The 25,366-nt window shown below is 48.8% G+C and overlaps 3 protein-coding genes across 3 annotated transcripts in view; 1 reads left to right on the forward strand and 2 right to left on the reverse strand.

The window, feature by feature from the left end:
• Positions 1–1,773, forward strand: part of SPPL3 (signal peptide peptidase like 3) — a 57,604-nt gene extending 55,831 nt beyond the window's left edge. Inside the window, exon 11 of the mRNA XM_065646112.1 lies at positions 612–1,773. Within this exon, the coding sequence (XP_065502184.1) occupies positions 612–683 (72 nt within the window). The 3' untranslated portion in view covers positions 684–1,773. The remainder of the gene's footprint in view (positions 1–611) is intronic.
• Positions 1,774–6,398: 4,625 nt separating this feature from the next.
• On the reverse strand, positions 6,399–14,158 carry ACADS (acyl-CoA dehydrogenase short chain). Its single transcript, XM_065646662.1, has 10 exons — positions 14,054–14,158; positions 13,557–13,720; positions 11,743–11,892; positions 11,432–11,543; positions 10,874–11,025; positions 10,458–10,628; positions 9,093–9,230; positions 8,744–8,839; positions 8,367–8,423; positions 6,399–7,737 (listed from the first exon to the last, which is right to left on the reverse strand). Exons 1-10 carry the CDS (start codon positions 14,103–14,105, stop codon positions 7,585–7,587), a joined length of 1,245 nt encoding a protein of 414 aa, XP_065502734.1. The 5' UTR covers positions 14,106–14,158; the 3' UTR covers positions 6,399–7,584.
• Positions 14,159–14,301: 143 nt separating this feature from the next.
• On the reverse strand, positions 14,302–21,442 carry UNC119B (unc-119 lipid binding chaperone B). The gene is made up of 5 exons (XM_065646730.1): positions 21,219–21,442; positions 20,542–20,655; positions 19,906–20,017; positions 19,480–19,652; positions 14,302–18,593 (listed from the first exon to the last, which is right to left on the reverse strand). The coding sequence occupies exons 1-5, from the start codon at positions 21,421–21,423 to the stop codon at positions 18,481–18,483; spliced, it is 717 nt and encodes a 238-aa protein (XP_065502802.1). The 5' UTR covers positions 21,424–21,442; the 3' UTR covers positions 14,302–18,480.
• Positions 21,443–25,366: the final 3,924 nt, after the last annotated feature.

Raw genomic sequence — 25,366 nt, forward strand, 5'->3', positions numbered from 1 at the left:
CTTAACAGCCCTGGCCCGGAGCTAAGGTACCGCTGCTGTTGGGTGAAGGTTCATTTTGGAGGACTGAGTAGCTGAGAGTTCCTGAAAGAGAAGATAATTTATGTACATAAAGTACCACTAATTATAAACTAACCAAATCCTGAAGTATGAAATGCTGTTTTAATTAAATAAATGAATTTGTCCTTGCCCAGCTGCTCATGAAAGAACATGTGTGCAAAGGTCCAACAGAGATTGAAGAGGCAGATTCTTGTTTACCTCTTTCCAGTCACCTGTTCCGAACTGAAGTTTTAAAACGTAACCTCTCCTGTTACAGGGCTGTTGTTGAAACACTCTGCAGAGCAGAGCGTAAGAAAGGGCAGAATTTTCCACCTGCATAAATATTTCCTTCCCATCAGAAACCCATTTTAGGTGGATCTGCTGCCCAAATCAGATGTTCTAGCTTGACAGGGAAAGGATTTATTTTTTACTGTCTTTATCGTAACTTGCAAAACAGGTGAAGAACAGATTTGCTTTAAGACATGCTTGCAATTATACACGCATTTTAAAATCTGAATTCTAAATGGACTTTAAAGTTTCTGAGGGCCTGGTCCTTCTGCTGTTTCCCTGCCCAGGGCGATCTACGTCGCATGTGGTCTGAGCCTTTCCACTCCAAGTCCAGCAGCTCCCGTTTCCTGGAAGTATGATGGAACAGAGAGAAAGTGACCTGAACTTCTGCCTTGGTCCTTTTCACTTTAACTTGTGGCTTTGTCGTCTCCTAAAGCTGGACTGGCTGGTACTTGGCAAGGTACCAATATGGGACTCATATGAAAGGACTTTGTGTTAAAGGAGGAAAAGAAGAGAAAGGCGAAGATCCTGGAGCTCCATGTGACTCCATGTCTCCCTGCAGATGTGGAATTGGGGACCCTTTGTGCAGCTGCAGCCACTTTCCTCTTTTCCTCGCTCAGATGGATTAGTACCAGACTATTACCTTTGTGAGAGAGGAAGAGACAGACTTGAAACTGAAAACGGCTTGAAGTCGTTCAAAAACTTGTGAACACTAAAAGAAAAAACGGTTAAGCAAACTGAAGCTTCTTCAGAGAACCCTCGGGTACATTGGGACCAGTTTCCTGCTGGACTTGGGTTTTGAAAAGAACTGAGACAGAAGGTCTTCTGTCACAATATTGGGGTTTTTTGATTTATTAAATATTTCCTGTGGTGTGAGGTTACTTATTAAATCCACAGACATTGAGTGACTTCTTGCAGTATCCATATAAAAATTTGTTGTAACAAGTTACATTTCCACCCAGATGTCATGTTGCAGTGAAAAAGGGCACGATTTTTATACATATATATATACACACATATAGATATATATATGAATAAATACAAAGGAAAACCTGCTAAGATCATGCTATGTAGCAGACGGGGGCTTGCTGTAATTTTTAGCATGTAGAGCAGTTTACTATGGCTTTCTTGTATATGGATCTACAATGAGCTGCTGTTTTTTCCCCCCTCCTACAACTGAACCTGCAGTTTAAAACCACGTGTAGTGTTTGTACTGATTGTACTCATGGACATTAGGGGATATTTGATTTTGATCAATGTAGCAAACTAGGGAAGAAAAAAGTTCAAACCCAACCCTGTTTGTTTGAGGGGGGAGGAGGTGTCTATTTTTTTTTCTTTTTTTTTTCTTTTTTTTTTTAATTTTCTTTTTTACAAACAGCTCCCTTGCAGGTTTTTAGTAGTTCCTTCTTGACCCAGTGCATGTATTATAGCAGCAATTGTCTTTGTGCTTTCTGATCATAGTAATGTATCACTTGTAAATACATTTTTTCTATTTTCTATTTTTTTGTATTTTTTGCATTTTGTTTCATTAGTGTGCTGTATTTTTTCCATGCCCCTGCCCCTTAAAGAAAAAAAAAACAAGGAAAAAAGAAAACTGTCCTTTACTGTTTGACTGGTTGGAGTTTGTGTGTTGACTGCTTTGTACTTGTAGCCTGTTAAAATGTGGATTTTAATTTTTTTTTTTTAAACCAGCAGCTTCAGTTCTGTTATTTTATTGACTAAAAGGCTTCCTTGAGGTAACTAGAACTTTTTTCCTTTAAAATACTTTGTGAAAATGGGTTTGGGGAGCTCTCCTGACAGCTCGTAGCTGTCGTTAGTTTGCTAGATGCTGATAACTGAGAGTCGACTGGAAGGAGAACGGGAATGTTTAAGAGTGAATCTGACGGAACAGTGACGTTACTTTGGGGTCTGGCTTCATTACAACAGGTAAGGAAGCTCTGGTGAAACCTCTGGTCCTTTCTGCTCTGTCAGCTGTTACAAGAAAAGCATATTTAGCACAGCAGAAAATTGTGTGCAGACAGGGGCATGTACTGTCATAAATTAACCTCCTCCTCTCTTCTCAGGCAAGTATTTTTTTTATTTCCCCAGTTGATATCTTTCATTTCATTGAAATCATTTCCTCTATCATATGCCTGCAATGCTCATCATCAGGTAACTGTCACTTTTTAATGAAGTAAACAGTTTTTAATTAAAAATCTGCTTTTACTGTTCACAGCAGGTGTTAGGTCCCAGACTTGCAGTCAGCTTGGGACAAAAGAAAGGCATCAGTTTTTAACTACAACTACATACCTCAGACTTAAGGTGAATAAAACACTGATGAGAATATTCAGAGAGAGAAAGAAGACACTTTTGTTTTCCTCAGAGGTTCCAAGCACTGGAATAACATTTCTAGATCCAGTTTGCTACTTTATCTTCCATTCCTTCCTGCCTTTGGAATGGTCTTTTCTGTTTTGCAGTGGCATTTTTTAGTCCCTGCCAGGAAAGCATGCCTATGAATGATTTGCTACACTCAAAGAGCGTTCTGGAAAAAGTTTTAGAAGTGCTAATGGACAAAAGCCTAATGAGAATTAATTTAGCTTTCCAGAAAGATCTTTGCCTTCCTTTTTAAGCTGTATTTACCTCCTGAACAATGCGACCTTCTGACTTGCACCAAGAGAAGAGCCTGAGCTGTAACTACAAGCGACTGTTCCTGACCACACGGAGCTGACGGCCCAGCTGGCCCGGCAGAGGCTCCCACCTGCCAGGTGAGAAACTCTGGGCTGAAACGCGTTTGCTGCCCCTTGGGTGTGAAACAGCAGCCGCCACGATTTTGGTGCTTTGCAGAGGTTAAGCGTAACTGTTCTAAATACAAAGCTATTGCATTTTCAAGAGGGAGAAGCATTCTCCTGGGTTTTTGGAGCAAGTTAAAGCTGCAAAGCTTTGTCCTGCAGCTCTCCTGTCTAGAGCAACCTCAGCATTCAGGGAAATTAAAAACAAATTCCTACCTCGCTCCTCAGCTGCTGGGCTCCCTCTGTGCAGTTTCTACAGTCTGGCTGATTACGTGTCTTCTCAGCCCAAGGATGAAACTGTGCCAGCTGATTTGGGTCCTTTGGATTTCTGGAGGCCATCGAGGGCCCTGGCTTCCCTGTCCCTGTTGGGTTTGGTACGGTTGTTGATGCTTTCTCAGTCTTAACATTTTGTTGAACTCCTGAATAAGCTACTTGACACAAAGTCCTGCGGTGAGATCACCAAACCACCTGCCCTTTCTTCTGAAAAGTTGTCAGAAAAAAAAATTTTAATAATTGTTTCACTAACATAAGCTTTCTTGTAGGAAGGTAAAAGGACACTGGCAAAAAAGTGATAGACTAGAGCATGTTTATAGCAAAGTTGTCAGGACATGAACCAGAACTGTAATGTACAAACCTGGTGACTGGAGTCAGTTTTAACAGCTCTGGAGTCAGTTTTCTGCTGTGTCTTTGGCAATAATCAGCTTAGAAGTTTTACTGTTTGTATTTTGAAATTTCCCTAAAGTCACACTTAATGTTGCAAACATTACGGGTTCAGAAATGACCTGGTGGTGTCTGGCCAGCCAGTGGGGGTGAAGTGTGTTAGAAACACGTGCTGCTTGTCCTCTGCACGGACCTGTTGGGAGCAACCTGTGCCCAGCCCACCCCAGGAGCCCGCGCTGCAGTTTCAATTGTGTGACATTCAGAAGCCATTTGCGGAGATGAACGTTTCCTTTCTTGAGTGAATAAATAAGTTTTGTTCTGAGACGGGGAAGAAGTCATTGAGGCAATTAGGATATCCAGACTGACAGTACTGACCTCCTTGGAGGGGGAAGTGAAGGCTCCCAAGGATTTTTCTTCTATAAAAGTAGTAAGTGGCATTTGAAATTAATTTTTAGCTAAACAGTAGTAAACTGCATTTTTCATTCAAGTTACAACACTGTCACGTTTTCTTGTCTCTATTCCATTTCTTCTTCTTGTTATTCTTACAGGTACTTTGCTTTTGTACTTCTAAATGTCTTGCAAATGGGGTATTTTTCATGCTTTCCAAGATCTCCAACATAACCTGAACATGTGACTGTCACCAGGTCTGTGTGTATAACGAGGGCTCTCAGGCAAAACAAAATTTCAATTTGAAATCAAAATTTGTCTTATTTTTCTTATCTATAACACTGTTAGAAAAGACTAGTAGAGGCAACTATTCTGATGTGAAAACAATACTTACAGCAATTTCAGCTGAGTCCTATAAAACATTTTATACACTGCTTAGCCTTGGAAGGCTGAGATGGTGCTTCTGTTTTTTCAAAATTGTGTGAAATTGAGAGGTGAGCCCCATCCCACTGTGCTGTGAGGACGGCAGATGCTTCAGATGGGGATCCAGACTCAGTCAGCGCCTCATTCTTGGTGGGGGACAAGCCAAGGAGGATGTGGCTCAGGTTTGTGTGCCCCAGAAAGAGTTAAGTATTTCTCACCTGTATGTATTTAATTGTGACAGCCCAGAACAGCTCATCTCTTCCTTTAGTCTGTCAGGAACTCAGTGAAGATACTGAGCTTTATAGATGAAATAAAATATATCAAATCTAAGGTGGTGAAGGAGGAAGGTAACTCCTTGTTACTGTAACTGTTTCCTAAGAAAGGATTCAAGCTAGGGCTCCCTGTTTCATCCCCAGCAGCTGCCGCATAACCAGTTTCATGTACAGCATTGCTGGGGCAAAACCCACAATGCCCTTAAAAAGCGTAGCTGTGGCTTATCTCCTTTCCCAGCTGCTTCCAGTTTATCTATGACCTGATTTTCCCAGCTTGGTGCTCCAACTTTGCAGCGTTGGCTGAGCTTGTAGATTGATAAAATCTTCTGGCTTCACCTGTAACTTGACCCTTTTCTCCAAGGAAAGCTCAGCCCTGCCCAGGCCAAGCCAGGTTAGGGCTGTCTGGGGTGGCTCTTGGTAACAGCTCCCTGCAAAACTTGTTTGGGTTTTGCACTTTCAGCAGTTTACTTCTGTAACAGCCCTGAGGAGCAAACACATGTATTATAGCCAGAATTCTCTCAGCAGCAGTGAGGATTAAGCTCTTGGTATCTTGCTCTGAGAAAAGCCAGCTCTGGGTCAGGCTTTGTGCGTAACCAGGCTGTTTACCCCAAAACAGTGCTGTGAGTAGTGGTGTGTTAAAGGTCATGGATCCCGCTCTAGACCTGTGGCAGCACAAGGGACTGGAGAGCTTTTGTTCAAGAGCCTTTGCACTTTAAACCATGGGGGTTTTTTGGTAATAACAAAAGGGAACTCTGATAGTATCCGAAGATGTTCCTAGGCCCAGGAACCTGACTGGCAGGCTCTTTCTGGAGCAGGGATTTTTGTCCAGCTCCACCCTTTTTGTAACTTGATGATGTGTCATTTGACACAGCCTACAGCAGAGGCACAGCACTCAGCAAGTTAGTCAAGGATGCAGCTGTTATACTGAGGCAGCACATTATCCAGGTGTTCCCAAAAACAGGTTCTAATCACAGGCTTCCCCCAAAACCAGTCCATTAGTGCCCCCTGTATTCTGTGGATTGGGTACATCCAGTTTGTAGGTTCTTCAGATGTGTTCTCTGTCAGCTGAGGTTTTCACCACTATTCTTCCCCTTAGGTCAGGCACAGTGTGTGTACAGGGCAATTTCGCTCTGGAGAAGAGAAGCTGCAAACATTTCGCATTGGTAAGGGAAGGAGGCGGGATGTTGAAGAGGAGCAGCCTGAAAGCGGATCTGAAAGCAGCAGCCAGAAATCATTGAAGCAGTGATATGGGCTGAAATCAAGAAAAGCGTCTCACTCCTAGAAGCCCTCCGTAATTTACAACACATTCACAGTCACTAGAATGGCTCTCCAGTAGAAATACTCCTGCTGAATGCACTGCCTGGCTATTTCTGTTAATCCTTAGGTTTCTTGGCCCCAACGGACCGTTGCCCTCTAGTGCCCTGCAAAGGAATTATTTATATTCCTGGGATGTCTGCACTAGCAAACACTCACTGTACCAGTTTGTGCTCCTGTGTCTTGTGGCAGGAAGAAAATATTATCAATGAATTCACATTTGCATTAAAAAAAAAGTGGGGACCAGAGGTCCTTTAAAATCAGGTTTTATTTGTCTTCTCTGCTCTCTGATGCATAATAGAATCCTGATGGTTTTCTGTCCACACAAATTAAATAACATACCACAGGGAAATAACCATTTACCTCTAATGTACTCGACATTTGGACAAGGGGCAGACCATACAGGCTCTAGTCTTAATCCTCTCCATCGTCTCCTGAGTTTAGAGCTTTCCTTTTGACTGCTGAATCGTCTAAAATCCTTGTCAAAGATAACTGGTGGAGGATATGTGCTACTGCTATTGCTTCCTGGTAAGGTTTTCTATGTCATCTGTTCCTTTCCTCATTGTTGCCCAAAGCTTGTAGCAATTAAAGACTATTATTGCCACTTCATGCTCTTTCTTTCCTGTTGGGTAGTTGTTGATAGAATAAAGCAGCTTTGGGAGCAGAGTGGAGTTTGTTTTGTTCTTTTAAATCAGTCTCAGGCACTGCAGCTTTTCTGTCCTTTGCTTTTACACCTACACTCAGAAGCGGCTGAGTGAGCAGACTGCTGGGCTCTGCTGGCCAAAACTAAGGGCTTTTGTCCTGACCTTTGTTTTTCCATCTATGTTGCCAGCAACCAGAGCCTGTAGCAAGAGCTCTTTGTGCACAGGTAGTACCCATGTCCTCCTATCTGGCTTCTCTCCTGCTGAAAGTGGGGAAGAGTGCACTGCTGCAAGGATTACCCCAGTACAGCCCATAGTATCCAATTAGGAGTCCCCCACCTGAAATTCATTAGTCAGATCAGCACAGGCAGTGTAACCTGCAGCCTGGAACTGGGCACACGGGCCCCATCTCTCAGTGCCTCTAACTTGGTTATTGAGTACCACATAGTGACAAATCCCTGCAAAACAGAGCTGCTGACTTCACTGACCAGCAAAGTCATTTTGCTGCTACTAAACAAAACCAGTGTTCCGGTTTAGGAAAATACCTACGCTCTCCTACAAGGACAGGTTGCCTCCTCCTTCCTGCACTCGCAGCCATCACTTGTAAGCCTAGATACAGCCTTCCATGCACCAGAGTTTGTCCAAAGAAGAATCAGCACACTTTAACAAGACGGTCAGTTACTCAGTCCTGAGGAAAACTTCCATCATTAGCCTTGTTCATGAGGGCCAAGACTCAACGCTGTTGTGCACCTTTGCGAGGCACTTCAGGGCAGCGTCTTGCTCTCGTTGGCTTCTTCAGTTCCGGTAGGCCTTCAGCACCTGACCTGCTATCACCAGTCTTTGGATCTCACTGGTCCCCTCGTAGATCTCGGTGATACGAGCGTCACGGTAATGGCGTTCTGCTGGCATCTCTGTCACGTAGCCCATCCCGCCCAAGATCTGGATGGCCTGAAACAAAGGTAGCACGTTAGAAAGGAAGTGGGGGCAAGGAGTTAGTTTTCAACAGCTCAGAGCCACTTAAAAAAGAGCTAAGCCTGCTGCAAGTATAATTGGTGGGGGCACACATGGGGATGACTGCAGCCCTTCTGCAGAGGAACAAACTGGATTTGAACTGGGGAAGAGCAATACTGATGTCCCAGACAAAGAATTAATCACTTCAGAGCTATTTGTTAGTGATCCATGTTCAGCTAAGACACTCTTAAATAAAAGGGCAGTGGAAAATAAATGCAGACACCAGAGGTCCTGCACTATTTGCTATGTTGTAAACTTACTACTGGCACTGACTGGTGCATCACACTCCCTCCCACATCGCTTATCCCACTCAAAACTTTAACACCGCCCTGGACAGCAGCAGGCAGAAGATGACTTCAATAATACAACTGCTACAGGCCAGCATAAATCCTTGCGCACCTCCCACCCCAAAATCCACCAAGATGGCTGTGCTAACCAGCTTCAGCCTTTTTTTTTTTTTTTAAATCTAGTAAATTCCATCCCACTTTCCCCAAGCACCTGTTCTGCAACAACATAAACTCCCTTTCTGCATGCTGTACAGCAGAGATGTCAACTGAAGTAGTTACCTGATGAGCGATGGCTGTTGCAGCTTCTGATGCAGCCAGCTTGGCCATCGCCGCTTCCTTTGGAGAAGGAAAACATCACTGAGGGTGCAGCTCTCACAAAAAAGAACACCTCACTTTTACATGGAGCTGGAACGTCCACAGACCAGCCGTGGAGAGGTGAGCCTGACCACTGGTGCCAGGTGACAGTGGCCACCCCTCTCTCCTTGGCTAAAACCAGGCCCCAGCCCAGCAGGCTGAGGTTAAACACCTCAGCACTGGCTGGGCGTGCACTGAATGCAGCGATGCTGAACACGCTGATGCTGTACATAGCGCGGTTTTCTTGCCTTGGGCCCGTGCCCAGCACTGTCACGACTAGATAAATATCATGTTGTAAATACCTTTGTGAAAGGTTTCCCATTGTCTTTCAGCATAGCAGCTCTCCAGGTCAGCAAGCGTGCGCCCTCCAAGGCCACAGCCATATCGGCCAGCTTAAACTGCAACGACAAACACTGCCTGTGTTCCAGGTGGTGGCCTCTGGAGCACAAGTCTCCCACTCCAAGGCCAGTATTGCTAGAAAAGGAGTGGCTCCATGCCAACAGTTTTAACAGTGTCTGAAAACAGAAATTACCTTGTTTATGACAGACTGTGCAAAGTGCACTGCCTGCCTGAAGCCATGCCCGCGAGCCCACATGAACTTTCCACCAGCACCAGCACTGTCTGCAGCTGCCCTGGCCACCTGGCTCGTACCTGCACCGCCTGCAGCTTTGTGATGGGCGACCCAAACGCCATTCTCTTCTCAGCATAATCCACAGCACAGTCCATAGCTGCCTGTGCTATGCCAAGCGCCTGTGAGGCGATACCAATCCTTCCTGCATCCAAAGTTTGCTGTCAAAGACACAAAATATGTGCTAAGTCATACTTGACAAAAACCAGTACACTTGCGTTTCTGCTCTTGCTTGGCAAGCTCTTCTAGCCTTACTATCCTCTGCTCAGGTCTCCTTGATTCAGAATATTCCCAGTTATGAAGGACTAGAGAGCTATAAAATGTACTGGGTCGCTGCAGAGAGAAGCCAAGGGTACAAGAAGGAAAGCAGAAACAGGGGGTATTGCTTCTTATTAGCTGGAGAGAAACACGGGCAGGTGCAAAATCAGGGAAACAGCACAATGAGGAGCACCTGCTCTGGAAGGGACACAATAGTATGGTTCAGCTAGACCCCACTCACTGTGCAGCTGATTTTACATTAACTGATTAAAAAAAAAAGTAACCTGGTCAGTTTTCCTCTTTGCCCTCATCACTAGCACACTCACTGAAGCAAGCATTTTTCAAAATGACACGTGAATCAAGTCAATAATTTAACTTACCTCAAACACTTGCCCATTTTGTCTTTTAACTACTTCCCTGTCTCACTATGCACAGGAAGAATTTACAGCAAACTCAGTCCTGGGCTGAGTGTCTTAAAAAAAAGTGATGGTGACTTGATGTGTTCTTTTAGTTGTGGACATAATGGAAGGGGCTGGTCTCTAGGGAGCTCAGCCTTTTTTCAGAAATTCAGGGCAAAAATTGGTGGTTTGCCCCTACAGAGAGAGCAATGAACACTTCCAGGGGGGAGCGCGTCACTGCAGGGAACGTGTTGTTCCATGGCTGCCAGGCTCCTCCTCAGAAGTCACACATGTGCCATAACTCAGATTTCATTCGCCTTTAGACATTATCCAGATGCTGCCCTGTGCCACCGGGACAGCTTTCCTCTGCCAAAGTATTTATTTGTGATTACAAACTGGAGGCATAGAGGGTTGGGAAAAGAGAAAAATTAAAATACGACACCCCTGCTGACACAGCACCTCAGCGGCATCAGCACTCTTTCATCTGAGAACCTCTACAGAGTCTACGAAAAAAGCTCTGTCAAAGATCTGTGTTAAATTAGTGATTCATCAAGCTCTACGAATGATTTCTTCCCCCTCGGCAAAAAGGGTCAACTGCTTAACATTACACTGAACAGCTTATGCTAGTGGTTCTCACCAAAGTGATCATAAGTCTGAAAATGGTTTTAAAAATGGTAAACTTGGGAACTACAGCTTTACAGAACCACAGCTGCAGCCTGATCCATCTCTTACCATGGCAATTTTGAAGCCCATTCCCAGCTGCCCCAGTAGGTTGGCCTTGGGTATCCGACAGTCCTCAAATATCAGGTTGGCGGTGGAAGAGGCTCGGATTCCCAGCTTGTCTTCTTTCTTCCCCAGTGACAGCCCAGGGGTTGGCATGGGAACCAGGAACGCGCTAATGCCCTGCAACAAGACCCAAACTCTTAGGAATGGTGCCAGCTTCCTGCTTAAATGGCTGTCAACACGCTTCCTCCATTTTTCATAGAAGCCGCATGTGTAGGTAACCAGGAGAAGGGCAGGGAAAGCCAAGACAGAATAAAGCCAGTGCACATCAGCCCCTCTGCTCAACGCCTGCATGGCTCTAAAGAGCTGAGCTGTACAACTCCTTTATTCCCGCCCCTTCTTCCTGCCTGCCCCACTGAACATACCTTGTGTTTCAGGGATTTATCTGTAGTAGCAAACACCACAGTGGCCGAGGCATCCCAGGCGTTGGTGATCCAGGCCTTGGTGCCATTCAGAACCCACTCGTCACCATCCAGGCGTGCCACCGTGGATGCTGCACCCGCGTCACTGCCATTTCCTGAGCAAGGCACCAGCAAATGACACTCAGGCAAAGCAGCAGCAGCCTGGGGTACAAACCCACCCCCAGCCCGCAGCCCCCCCATCAGCTCATAGCACCTCTTGTAACTGCGGGGGTGTCAGCACTGTCCCTCCTAGAGGGCCCAAACAGGAAGGGGAAAGGCCAATGTGCCTAAGATATGCCCATCTCCAGATCTCCGCTCCCTGAGGAGATTAAAATTTTCAGCATGGACCACGGGCATGGCAGTTAAAACCTTGGGCACTGAGACTTCATTTAAAGAGAATTGCTACAAACCACATTTCTGCAAACTGCTACAATTTAACAGACCCAGAGCCCAGCCTAAACCTGACCAAGAAAAGAAGCCACTCTACATTATTTGCAACATGAAGGGTAACAGTCACATCACCTGGTTCACTAAGGGCAAAACAGCCAATTTTATCGCCGCTGGTGAAGGGAGCAATCCACTGGTGCTTCTGTTCTTCAGAGCCAAACTTGAGTATTGGCCCTAAATACAGAGACTTTAAGAATTAAGAATTGAGTTAGTGCCTCTTGAAGGTACAAGGATTCCAGTAACTCCCTAAAGCCTAAGTGCTCTCCAGCACACCAGAACCCACCACAGGAACAGATCCCATTTCTCCCACACACCCCTCTCCAATAATGCCCTGACACCAGCCCCAGTTCCGCACCTGTCCTTCACACATAACCTGAGACACTTACATTATTGACGCTGACAATGACACCTGTGGACGCGCAGCCCCTGCTGATCTCCTCCACAGCAATGGAATAGGCCAGGTAGTCGAGGCCTGATCCTTTGTACGCCTCTGGCACATCCATAGCCAGCAGCCCTAAGCCACCCATCTTCTTCACCTGCATGGAGGGAGCAGAGACATAAGACCCTCTACACCACCAGTGTCCCAGCAAATGCATGCAGACACGTGGAGACAAAGACAGGTCACAGCAGGGCTACAGACACAGGAAAAGATGTGTACAACTCCTGGTGAAATGGGAATCTGACTATACAAACTGGTAAGTGTCCCCAGGTCCCGATGACTCCAGCAAGAGCTGTACATAGTCACTGCTGCATAAGACGAGGCTCTTGCTTATTTAAATAGCTCTCTTCAGCACCAGGAAGGAGGGAGCCTTCAGAAGGTGCAATAGGGAGATACAACCCCACCAGCCTCCCAACAACGCTTTTCCCCTCGCATGTCTCCTCTCAGTTGGAAGCTCTCAATGGGAAATCTATCTGATAAAAATCATTAGAACTTTACCTGTGAGTCTGCTGAGCTTCAGCCTAGGACTGCACAAGGAAAGAATTTTACAGAATGAATGACCTACAGAACAGTTTGCAAGAAGGTGATTTTCCAGTCCCATTAAAGCCAGGTCTTGCTTCCCAGAAAACTTAATTGTTGGTTACATTCCAAATTATTCCACCCCAAGCTCCTCAGCTGTACCCCTGGCTTCTTAACCATAAGCTCTTCAGAACACCGACTGTCTCACTCTACTTTTTTTGTTAATGTTTGGCAACATACATGAGGGGGAAAAAAAGCTTTTCTCTGCTTTTATATTTGTCAGGCTTTTGGTGTTGCAGAAATAAGCATATTACCAGCCTCTACTTGCTTTAAGGGGAACCATGAGGAATTTTTAAACAAATATTTTCCCTCCTTTATGGGCACCCAAAACACTAGTCCTTCACATCAAATCCAGAGGATGAACAAAAGACAGCAACTAGTTCTATGTATGTTGCTTTATCTCAATAAACACAGTTTACATTTTGAATTTGTCTCTACACGTTCAAGTGAAAAGACTCAAAATCAAATGTAAAATTCTCAGATAAGAACAGTGAAATAAAGAGGAAAGTATTTTTTTCCTTAGACTGCATATGACTTTCCTTACTCTTTAATAGAAAGAGGGGTGTTTGACAAAACTCACATGCCTCTGACTATGCTGGCTCGGAGCCTTGTGGCTAACCTAACAGTATATATTTTTCTGGAGCTTAGTATTCATTGCAATGAAACACATGAGTTAGTCTGCTCGACATGGCACAGAACGTACAGCTGAATCTGTACCGCTTTCCACAAGACAAGTCGCAGGCTTGACTGGAACTGCAATCTCTTCACAGCCCTAGATGATGACCAACATGCACCTCCTATCTCCTGATCACTTAACCATCTGAAACGCACTCAGGTCATCTATGCTTCCTCACTATCAACCATTTTTACGGTTATGTGCAGCCTACGAAAGTATTTAATTGATTTTATAAGTCGGTTGTATTATAGCCCACAGGAAAGTCAGTAAGAGAACTGAAAATTCAGTAGCACTAAAGCCAGAGAAACGCGAGGTAAAGAGCTCAAAACGTCCTGGGTACATTACAACCTCCACACCCAAAGAGCTCTCCCACAAAGTTGGTCTAAACTTCAACTTGCTGCTAAGCCAGCGCTTAATGCACGTTTTGCTGCAGGCGCAGGAGTCCGTGCCGGGCAGCTGCGGCCACCCGGGCCCTGCAGGAGCCGGCCCGGCCCGGGCCCTCCCACCTGCTCGGCCGGGAAGCGGTGCTCCCTGTCCAGCTGCGCCGCGAGGGGCATCAGCTCCTTCTCTGCGAAGTCCCGGCACGTCTGCCGCAGCATCTGGTGCGTTTCTGGCAGCTCCACGCTCTGGTACACGGTGTGCAGCCGGCGGAGGCAGCCGAAGGCCAGCGCTGGGAAGGGAAGGAATGAAGCGCCGCTGGTTCCCTTCGCGCCCGGGGGAGAGGGCTGAGGCGGGGCTCATGCAGCGCGGCTGGGGCCCTCCCGGAGGGACACTTTTCCCTCAGCACTGGGACCGCGGGGTGCGGGAGCGCAGCCGGGGCGCGGCGGGCCGGGGGCTCTGCTGAAGGGCGGCCCCGCCGCGGCTGAGGGAACCCGCCTCAGGCCCTGAAGGGCACCGGGGCGTCGCCTCCCGCGCAGGCCGCAGCCCCTTCCCACTCCCCTAGTGTGCCCCGCCGCGCCCCCGAGCAGCCGCGGAGGAGCGAAGCCGAGTCCCGTGCCCTCACCCCGGGGGGTCCCGCCGCCGCGGGCCAGGAACAACGCCGCCGCTGCCGCCATCCCGCCGCCTCAGGGAGCGCGGAGACAGCGCACGCGCGAGCGGCGCGAGCAGCCCCGCCTCGCGGCGCAGCCCCTCTGGCCACGCCCCCTCCCCCGCCCCGCAGTCCTCCAGCCACGCCCTCTGCCCCGGTCCCGCCCCCCGCACCCTCTGGCCACGCCCCCGAGGCCGGACAGCGCCTGTGCGAAAACGGGAGTTTTTATTCCTATTGCTGGTGACAAAATCACGTTTATACAAACGCACGGGCAGCCGGGCACCGCGCCGCCGAGGGAAGGGACCCTCCGGCACCCAGAGAGGGAGGGGGCGCCCCGGGACTGAAGGGGCGCGGGCAGCGCGGCTGCTGCCAGGAAGGGCCACGGGAGGAGCGGCCGGAGGGGACAGCAGCCCCAAGGCCACAGCGAGATACAAATAATGTCCTGTAACAGCACTGAGATCCAGGCAGGCGGGGGCGGCGGTTGCTGGTGTTCGCTTTTCCCCTTGCTGCAGAGAAGAGGCGATGGCTCCGCCAGGCAGCCGGCCCTCAGCCCCGTCCCCATCACAAAGCTGCGGGGACACGGCGGCGTCCGCGCCCCAGGATTACACCCGAGACTGGGCCACGCTCTGGGGTAGCACAAGGCTCGGCGGCTTGATGTGAGAGGACAGCAGGGCAGAAAGCAAACAGGACATCATGAAACACAGAGCTGAGGAGTTACTACGTTTGGACCTTACCGCTTCACCACCACCTTCCTTGGTCATTTCTCCCTTCTGAACACTTGTTTTATTCTTCCTGAACTCTCAGACAAGTGGAATAAACATCCTCAAGCACCAGAGAGGAGGCTGCTGCTGCTTCTCTGCAGCAAGAGGCATTGAAAATCCTGAGGAAAACACACAAAGGAAGACACTTCCTACCAAAACCAGAGGACAGGGACAGTGGTACCCAGTCCGTACGATGAGGTGTCCTTCCTTCGCAAGGTGCAATACATATTCCTCAATCATGAAAATAGCTGTCCAGGAAGCTTTCTGCCACGGATCCAAAGCAGTTGCCTCAAAAATGTGAAAAAGAGGTCCCGGTGCTAAGAGGACAAATACTGGAAAAATTTAGCATGAGCTTGTGGATTTGGTCCCTTTTTTTGTTATTGCAGAACACAGTATGATCCCAACTCTTTTCTCTTTCCACCTCAGCACACGACCTGAGAGAAGCTGTCTCCACAGCAACCTTTTCCCTTGCTCACACATTAACTGACACTGAAAGTACCTTCCCTTGCATTCATCACCTGGCAAGGACAGACCATCCACCTGACAAGGATGAGATCCCACTGGAATTTCTTCCTAGCTTACTGGCATGAGTTGCTTTGACCCCTCATTAAAGCATCAGAGCACACAATCCAGAGGGAAGATGCTCTGTTAAACCACGTTTACCAAAGACATCATCCCTGCCCCAAAGAGAAGACACTTCATAGAAAGCATCTAAGAGAAAAGGAACCTTAGGGAAGCAGCCAAGGTGGGGAGAGGAACTTGGAAATCCCTGACGTTTTAGATTATAATCAGCTTTTTCAGTGCTGGGTTGCCCTCTTGTAGGGACTTCTGCAGCATGCTTTTTGGGCAAAGACCTTCTAATTTGGCAAAGCAAATAAATTCATCTAGAAACTGAGGAATGCTACTGCTGCCTGCACATCTTCAGATTTTCCTCCAGTTTTCCTTTTTTTATTGCTGAATAGCTGTTTCATTCACCAATGGGAAAGCAACTGCTTCAATGCTTTTTTCTCCTCACTACTGGCAGGGGTAATGACGAAAGACAGGAATTCACTTTCCTATAAGCATCAAATGCCTCATTTACATTTAGCAGAGCTCTCCTGTCAGTGGCATTCCACAAAGCAGTGGCTAGATGGCACCCACACCACTACAAATCACACCCAGACGGTGCAGAGCAGCACACTGGCTGCTATGAACGGCTCATACAAGTTGGTATTTGGCCATACAGTAATTTCTGCTGCTCACTCTGGCAACAGTCAATCTTCCTTTCACAAATCTTTACGCAGTGACATAGAAAACAGATGGGAATCATCACACTCATAAGCAAAGCAAGAGGTTGCTTCATACAAAAAATTTGATAAAACTAACATTGAAAGGCACCTGGATTTATACTACATAGAAATTCAGCTCAATATGCTAAACTTCCCCGGGGAATAACTAGCAGGCTCTTCAGACACTATCCTGAGCATCTCAGAACACTTGAGGATGAAACATGATTCCAGGCAGTTCTGCCTTGTCACACGTAACTACCTGTTCTTCCATGAAAACAAATGTTTCCCACCTCACGGGCACAGCATGAGGCCTTCCGAGACAACCACTGCAAGGAGCACCTCGAGCTCCACCTTACAAGCAGCTTTAACTAATTCTCAAATAACTAAACAAGATTGCTAAGTGCCTTTGGAGACGCTGGAGGGGACTGGTGGTAGCAGAATCCTTCTTCATCTTTCAACCATGCAGACCTTGCTCCTCCGCATTCCCAAGACATTTGTTGTGGTTGCTCATGATTAATGCTCCACCCAGAACAGGTCATTTGTTGCGGTTAATCATAATTAAACATCTTCCCAAGAGCTGGAGATTCTTTGGTGGCTGCCACCCCACTCACTCTCACTGTTCACTCTGATGCCATCTGATCTTCCACACCGAAGTTAACATCATTAACCTGCGAGGTGAAGACTGTGGTTTCCTATTGCTGTCTGCATTAACAGGCTCCAGGCTGTGATGCCCACTGCACTGAATCCTGCTAAAACATAAACTACACCGAGCCTTACTTAGCACAATAAGTAACCAACTGTATGCGCCAAGGACTTGGGTTGCAACTGTCTCAAGGAACACGTGGAACTAATACTAGCAAACATCTCTCATCTAGACACAACCTAACTCCCACATACAAGAGACTTGACTGACCAGCCCAGTGAGGGGACAAAAAACCCGCCAGTCTTGAGAGCCAGCAAAACAGGTAGAAAACGGTTTTGTTAGCCGAGCTATCGCACGGTCAGGAGCTGGGCCCCAGCACGGCTGCTGGAAAGACACGGCTCTGCTCTTCCCACTGAGTGATGCCGATTCCTATCACCAGATCCCAAACGCAACCAGGAAACTCACCCGCTGGTCAGGCAGTAACTAACTCGGCAGATGAACTTCCTAAATCATAAATAAGCAGCTAAGCAGGCCAAGCAGCGATGGCAGCTCACTTAACAAGAGAACCACGCCAATTCTCCCTCTGTGAGAATCCTACTCCATGACACTGAGTGATCTCACCTGGGAAGCTTTTAGCTACTAATACCTCAACTGAAACAAAGCAAATGAGCTGGCAACACCACTGACTCTCCTTCCAGCACCTCTGACAGATCATTTGGGTTTAAAAGGATAGATTGAAGCCCAGGAAGCTCTGCTTCCTATGCATTTTTCAAGTGATTTTCCACATTCTCCCTTTTTACTCTAAGCCCTGCTATAGTGATGACTCCCCTCCACCCCAGCTAGACTGACAATGTACTGTCGATCTAAAAGGCAATAATTCTGCAGCACGAGCCAAAGTTCCTACACAAAGGGAAGCAAGAGAAACGGTAAACACAGTGAGATTAACTTCAGCTCTAAAGTTGACCCCTGAGCTCCAAAATTCAACAGTTTGTTCACAAGAGCTCAAATAGAAACGCTGTTAGACTGACTCAATGACCAACTGAGATAAAGCCCCTTTCCCCCCCCATCTCGTATCTCTAGTGAAATCTCTGGCAAGACACAGATTAAGCTGTTCTCAGGGGGAGCTCAGGCCCTGGAGCCAGAAGGAAGATTCCTGCACTGCCTAGAAGCTGGATTAGTCTCTTATTTTATCCTTCCCACTGGAGAATACTGGGGTGTACCCTAAAAAGCCATGCTACAAGCTAAACCACTGTGCACTAAAGTAATGATCTACACAACTGAACAAGAGATCTGCTCTACAGGTGTCACTGGCTACTTGAAGGGAGAAATTTCCTGCTAAGAAATACCTTACCCAAACAACCCAACCTCTTGAAAGAGGGTGGTCACCCAATAGGTGAAACATCAGAAACACTAACGGTGCAGCCTAAGCATAAAGGCTGTAACAGCAAGAATTTTCTAACAGTGTCTCTGATCCATGATCTAACCCAGGTACCAGAAGGTAACCAGAAATAGTGACTGAGAGCCAGGATATGCTGAGTGTCAGATAAAAAAGTGGTCGCAGGGAGACTTCCTTTACTTTCATGAGCTGTCGTCTTTGCTTCAATGTTTTCAGCCTCACGCAAGGAGAAAAGGTTTGGCAAGAAGTCTTGTTGCACGAGACAGCAACTCCAGTTCTCTCCTGTACATCTGGAACAGTTAACGGCAGCACAGCATCCAGTGGACACAGAATAACTACTGTCCTCCATTGTAAGCATAGTCGGCCTTGTTGTGCATAATCAACTTGTTGTCCACAAAGTAAAAACTGTCTGAGCGGGTCTCATATGGATTTTCAACCATCAGACGGACTGTGAAAGAGAAAGCTCGATTACACTCAAAAGCTCGCCACACTCCACTGGACAGCCCAAAGTCAGGGTAAAAAGGATTCTGCTGGATTTACCAGCCTGATGCTCTGCCCTGCCCAAGTAAGAAAAGCAAACTGCTCTGCTGAGCACACTTCTAAAGCTCCAGCCTGCCCCTTCCTATTCTTCCTGTTCGCAGGACAAGTTCTGTCAAAAGCAAACAAAGAGGGATGGAGTAATTGCACACAAGACCTCCTTGGAAACCGTCAGAGCCACCACTAGAGCAGAGCAGCAATCAGCTCTAACCAGAGAGGCTGCAATCCGCAAATGGCAAAGCAGTGTTGGGGTACAACCTCTGCACCTCCTCCCACACCCAGGCAGCCACAGAAGGGCCCAGCTGCTCCAGTTCTATCCACCCCCTGAGGTCAAACATACCCTGCGCGATATATATTTGCAGAGATCTTGGTAGGCTCAAACACACACCTCTCGGAGAAGAGCCTGTTCTGTTCCAAAGCAGGAGGCTCAAGCCCTAACAAGCAAGTGCTGAAACCAGATGTGTGGCTACCAAGAGGATCCCTTTTTAAGGGTTTCGTTATCTTCTGGGCTACACTGTTAGGCACCAGGCATGTCAGCCCCGAGACTCTGATCAGGTCTTGCAGCCTGTGACTTGACAACACAGGTTGTCTTAGGCTTTCATTTTCATAGAAGGAAAATTTGCAGCACAAATCTGTAATTCAGTCAAGATTACACACCGCTTAAACCAAGAACCTGTATCTATCTCTTCCTGTCCTGCCCATCCCAATTACACCTTCTTCCACAAGCAGAGAGAGGGAGAAAATGAGCGTATGTACGCACACAAAACACAACCCAGTGTGGGAAAGGAGATACTTACTAAGGTCCTCTGACAGCTGAGGGAATTCGTAAATGTGTTCACATGTATTCCTGCTACTGGGGATGCAGAAGCCAAAATCAAAGTCAAAGTTCTTCAGCAAGCGATCTCGGAAGTAATGTCTCTCAATCATTCGAAAGTTTGATACTGGCTTTTCTCCCACTGTGAATTCCACTCTGTATGCAAAAAGTAGGAAAAAACAGCTAAGACGACAAACTTCTCTTCCTATTGGGAAGAACAGAGCCTTGGATCTGAGGCTACACAAAAATCCAACAGACCGTTCCAGAAAGAGAGACTCTGATATTTTTAGTGTAAGATGGGTTCCCTCTAGTCTTTGACGCAGCTTTGTTATAAACTGTGAAGTGACACTTTGTAAACATCTTTCTTTGTGACACTTCGTAAACATTCTTTCTAAGAGCTCATACTCACGTTGCACCAACAGTCCGAAGGCGGAGGAATGCTGGGGTGAACTGGTAACGAACAAAGCGGCCTGCGCTAGCGTCCAGTTCACTGCTGTCATCTTCATCCTCTTCATCTTGCTCTAGAAAATGCACCAGCTCAGAGTTATTCTGCTAATAGCAAACACATTAAGGTAATACTGCCTGGCGAGTGTTATCAGGAGAAGCTGGGTATTACTTAGGTGTTTAATAACTGGTTTGAGAGTTGTACAGGCACTAAGTAATAAAGAAAAGATCTGCTATGACAGTTGGTGCAGCTTTGGTGGCTCTGGAGCTGAAACCACCCTCAACCTCACAGGATATGGCCCCTCACAATTCACAGAATCACAGAATGTGATTGGAATTGCCACAGCACATGAAAGAAACTCTGTACCATAACCAGCCAACAAGGGAAGACCTGCAGTTGATAATACTCCCCCATCTCACAATAATCATTTCACATTTCTATGACAACAAGTTTCTCAGCAGAGATAAACTCAGTCCTATGCTTGAAGGAGAGGAATTGAGTCACCAGGACATACCGAAGGACCTCTCTGCTTGGTTTGAATGGGTCTTGCATTGCAACTTCTCAGCTCCCCAAGCCTCCCTGCAATGTTAGATGACATACCTGAAGCAGATGGCTTTGCAATTTCAAACAGCACTGTTCCAGTTTCAAGATCCCGGATCTTAAACCTGGTGAAGTCAATATTGTATATGTTGTCCTCAGGTTTGCATAAATAATCTAGAACAGAAGGGAAACATACAGAAGCGTTCCAAAACATCTCTGAGCAATTACCAAAGGGATTTTTTTTGCTAGCTCTATTCCATTAAGATACTGTTTTGCAGAAGCTTCAGGGACGAAACTGATGCTAGAAGAAACAAAGGCACACTAGGTGCCAGGTGGCAGAGCAGGAAAGGGAAGGGACCGGGAGAGAAAAGCAGCGATCAGCAGCCCAGAGGGAAACCGGAAAAAAAAAACCAAAAACACACCACCAAACCCCACCCCAAAACCCCCAAACTTTTCTGGAAGTTGTAACAAAGCTGCGGGCAGAACTGCGCCGCGCTGCTGCCGCCCCAGGCGCTCGCTCCTCGGCCGCTTCCAGCGCGGCGGGCGCAGCGCCCGGCCGGGCCGCCCCAGCTCCGCCGGCCCCGCCGCCCCCTCCCCGGCCCGTTCCCGCGCCCCCCGCCGCGGCCACGGGGGCACGAACGGAGCCGCGCGGGCCGTGTCCGCCCGGGACGGCGGGTCCAGCCGGAGCCCAGCCGGGCGCTGCCGGCCTCAGGGGCCGCTCCCCGGCCCGCACTCACTCTCCGTCACCCGGCACAGCCCCAGGACGTGCTCGGGCCGGACGGTCTCCAGCGCCAGCAGGTCGGACTCCGTCCACGGCGGCCGCGGCGCCGCATCGGCCGATCCGCGCCGCCCCCGCAGGCGGCTGAGCGCCCCCCCGCTCCCCGGCGGCGGCTTCTTCTCCGGCCCCGCCGCCGCCGCCGCCCGCGCCTTCGAGCCGCTCATGGCCCCGCCGCCGCCAAGATGGCCGCCGCCGCCCGCCGTAGCTATGGGAGCGCGGGGCGGGGCCGCGGCGGGGCAGGGGCCGCGGGCGCTGCCTGGCAACGGGGGCGGCTCCCGGAGCCCAGCGGAGCCCGCGGCGGGAACCGGGGGCCGCGCCGCCGCCCGCCGCCCGCACAGCCCCGGTGCCGGCGCCCAGCGCCGAGCAGCCACCTCAGGGGCGTCCTGGGCCGGCGGCGGCAGCGCCTCCTCGGCGGGGAGCGGGCGGACAGCAGCGGGGGAAAAGCGGGGAGTTACCTGAGGAAAGAAACAGGGAAAAAAGAAACAAAACCACCCCCCGCCCGAGCAGCCCCGCTCCTGCTGCAGCCCCGGGGATCCCCCCTCGCTGCCCAGGGGACAGCTGGGGCTCCGGTTAATTAAATCTCGGCCTGAATCCCGCAGCGCAGCGGGTAATTACAGAGCGGGTGTGCCCCGGAGAGCCCGGGTCTTCCCAAGGAACGGCGACGAGCGCTGTTCGGGGAGCGCTGTCAGCACGGGGATGACATGGAGCGCACACCCCGCTGCTGCCCTGGCCTGGGGACACCCCAGCTGCTGTCCTCGGGGAGCGGGGACAGGACCGTGTGCCCCGACGGCTCTCCCCAGAACAGCCAGCCTGGCCGCTGTCACCCCTGCCAACACAGGGACAGCGGCAGATGTCAGACCAGTCTCCTGAGCCTGGTAGGAGGATCAGGGACGTCCCACCTGGAGCGATTCACGGGAAGCATCACACCGAGGAAAAGATGCATTTCTTCCCAAAAAAAGGGCAGCCCACCAGCCTGCAGTAAGCACTTGGCTGCTGAGAGTCACCTCCAGCCCTTCAGGGAACCAGGGCAAGCAGCATTTGCACCCTCTCTTCAGACTCCAGCCAACACCCAACACGCTTGATGGCTGGGAACAGATTTAGAGCAGTGGTTAGTGACGTTCGCTGCTGCTTCTAAGCAGCACACGCCTGCTACTGCCAACTGAACGCTATTTCAAACAATCCTGCCCACGCCAGCGCTCTCAAATCCTCCTCGCTGCGTCGGGTTTGGTTCCTCCATCCTGTGCCCCAGGAAGGACAGACCGAAGACCCAGGCTGTCTGGAAGAGTGGCTGCTCTGCACAGGGCCGATGTCCCTTGTCCCCCGAGAGCAAACACCCCGAGGAGGAAGGTGCTGCTTTCTCTCTGCTCCAGCTACAGCCCCTTCTGACCGCCTCTGTGGCAGTTTCAAGCTGAAAGCGGGGCAGCTTGCAAAACCCCAGAAGGCAGATTACATCTCTGGTGTTCCTCATCTGAGCAGGAAGCAACAGGGTCCACATCAGCATTTTTAAGAGGATGTTGCACCGTTCAACTTGCACTTAATCGCCCGAAACAACTGGCAAGAGAATACGGGAGGCAGGCAGCAGCTCTGGGCTGCAGCAGCGGTGGGATGTTAAACTGCATCTCGGCAGCAGCCCGCAGTCCCCTCCGCACTGCAGTCGGGCTCGGCTTCCCGTGCCGGCAGCCGTAAAGCAGAGGGGGCTCCTCCGCCCCCACCACTAGAAAAGAGGGACCACCTCATCCAAGTGACAATATAATTCTGTTTATTTTCCTTTAACACACTGCTGGTTAAAACTGCCAGACAGTAGATTTCAGAACATTCCCTCAACCAAACGTTCTGGGGAAATTAAAAAATAAAACCGCTACCATGTACCAAAAATAAAATAACCCACCCCTACACCCATCTTTTCCCTCAAACTAGAGCCTGCAAAGCCAATGCAATCAGAAATAGTCATCTGTGCTTTTCACCCAGGGCCCAAGCTTGCTGCATAACAAACTAAAAAAAAATGTCACTGCAAGTTGTTACAACACAAAGCAATGGACAGTAAAATAAGAAATCCTCCTTAAAAACCTTTTGTACTGGTGACAAGTATAGCTGGAGATCTCTCCCCACACTGTTTAGCCTTTACAGACAACTTAGACCTGCAGCTTCAAGTAGTTTGTGACGTGTCCTTAGCACCAACAGCACGGGTCACTCCCACGCATCCCAGCCTACACAGTCGGGCACTATGGAGTGCTGGGACCATCTGCCAACACCAAAAGCTGCAACGACGACAGCACGCAAACATCATGTCACCTGGCCAGCATCTCACAGTCCTGGCTACTGCTTCCTGGCACGAAGCACAAATCCTGCCTCTGCTCCCACGGTCTGCAGGGCTGCTTCACCAACCTGGCTGCTTCTCAAGCAGGACAGCCCTGAACACACGGAGCCCCCGTAGAAACCATGAAAAATTCAAGCCCCTACTTGCCAGTAAGTTTCCAGACATCACTTCACTCCAGCACCCTCACTCAGGAACTGTCGCACTGTGGCAGAACAGCCGTGCCAGCACAGGAAAGCACCACGCGTGACTGGGAACAACTCCAGGGCAGAGATCCCACGTTTCCTCAATTCACACTCTCCCCAGTTAAACTGGTTCAAGCTGTACTTTGCCCCTTGCCTTGAAATCTCCATCACCACACAAACTCTTTAGCAGAGACCTTTGATGTTTGCAAAAGATTATTCACATTTTCTAATCATCCAGCACTGTTTCTAGGAGAGAGGGAAGCACTTTTCTTTTGTTGATTTTTTTTTTTTTTTAATAAAGCACTTTTTGGGAAAAAAAAAATCAAAACCTATCAATAACCTGCATTAGCATCCCACTGATCAGCCTGGGGACAGCGCTGCCACATCCCTCCCCCTCCCACATCTTCCCCCCCAGTCTCCAAAAATAGTATTTAATATACAGCAATAAACTCTGAGCAAGCCAGAGTCCCGGAAGACATGGACCTGCTTTCACCTCTCCTGTCCAGCCCAGCACCACTTCAATGCGGTTGCTACTGTACTGGGACAAAACCATTTGGATGCAGGTGAAAGGCACGTGCTGCAGCCCTGCTGGGCAGCGCGCGATGCAGGGGTGCAAGCACAGGAGGCCTATTCGTGTAATCACGTCGCTGAGCCTTCACAGCTCCAGCCTGGTGCTGTGTTTGTGCCACTGAGAATACTTGTCTGAACCTATTCGGGACGAGCCAGTGAAGACAGACTGGTGAAACCAGGCTGATGTTAAAAAAAGCATCCTTGAATTGTATTAGACTTTGGCATTTGTTGTGGAGATGCAGAAGCGCCAGTAGGTAAATTAGCTCAGTGCTGGCCCAGCTCCCATTTCCCTTGGATCCTCAGCAAGGATATTTCCCTCTCGCCACATAAGTGCAAGAAGCAAACAGATGTCTCCCACATTTGAGCACCAAACAGAGCCTGACATACTTGGTACTTCGCAGCTGCTCAGAATCTCTCACATCAAGGCCTGAAGCTGCTCTGCTGGTCCTCTCCCTCCTCCTGCTGTTTTCCATCAAAGACAGGTCTGTTCAGCCCAGGCTTCCCATACCAAGACATTTCCCTGGCTGTTGCAATCCCATTTCAGCTTAAAGACAGACCAAGGGTCTCTGCTCCCTGTTCAGATCCAAACAGTGCAGAGCAAGCTCTTGGTGAGTGAGCCCGGGGGGCAAGTCCCCCCAAGCCACACTCTGCGCCCAGAAGCTCCAAGCACCATACGGCTACCAGAACTCAGCCGTGACTCACTCAGCTCTGAACCGCACAGACACGCAGGCACCAGACTGTCTGGAAGTTCTCCATCCTGCCTTTGGGAGATTTCTGGGGGAGACCAGACCTGAAGGAGCTCTTCCAGTTCTTCTATCCCCTGCTAGGCTTTTTTTCCATTGACCTCAAGGGCTGGAACCAAAGATACTCCCTCACACTTCTCTGCTTCAGCTGTGACCTCTGGAGCTAGCATCCAGGGACAGTGAGACAGCCCCCAGCTGGTCACAAGGGCAGGGAATGCTTGTCCCTTCGGGAAAAAGAAAAAACAACTCAGAAGCTTCTTAAAAAGAAAAAAAAAAAATAAGCAGCTTCTTCAAA

This window comes from Caloenas nicobarica, chromosome 16, assembly GCF_036013445.1.
Source record: "Caloenas nicobarica isolate bCalNic1 chromosome 16, bCalNic1.hap1, whole genome shotgun sequence".
In the NCBI taxonomy this organism is placed as follows: Eukaryota; Metazoa; Chordata; class Aves; order Columbiformes; family Columbidae; genus Caloenas; species Caloenas nicobarica.

What these genes read in the sequence shown, in the direction of transcription:
- ACADS (XM_065646662.1), bottom strand. Translation starts at nt 14,105, where the DNA reads ATGGCGGCAGCGGCGGCGTTGTTCCTGGCCCGCGGCGGCGGGACCCCC. An exon ending in ACCGCTTCCCGGCCGAGCAG is followed by an intron (nt 11,893 to 13,556) that starts GTGGGAGGGCCC and finishes CCCTCCATGCAG; the next exon opens with GTGAAGAAGATGGGTGGCTT. An exon ending in TCATTGTCAGCGTCAATAAT is followed by an intron (nt 11,544 to 11,742) that starts GTAAGTGTCTCA and finishes TAATTCTTAAAG; the next exon opens with TCTCTGTATTTAGGGCCAAT.
- UNC119B (XM_065646730.1), bottom strand. Translation starts at nt 21,423, where the DNA reads ATGAGCGGCTCGAAGGCGCGGGCGGCGGCGGCGGCGGGGCCGGAGAAG. An exon ending in CTTCGGACTGTTGGTGCAAC is followed by an intron (nt 19,653 to 19,905) that starts GTGAGTATGAGC and finishes TTTTGCATACAG; the next exon opens with AGTGGAATTCACAGTGGGAG. An exon ending in TCAGCTGTCAGAGGACCTTA is followed by an intron (nt 18,594 to 19,479) that starts GTAAGTATCTCC and finishes TCTCTTTCACAG; the next exon opens with TCCGTCTGATGGTTGAAAAT.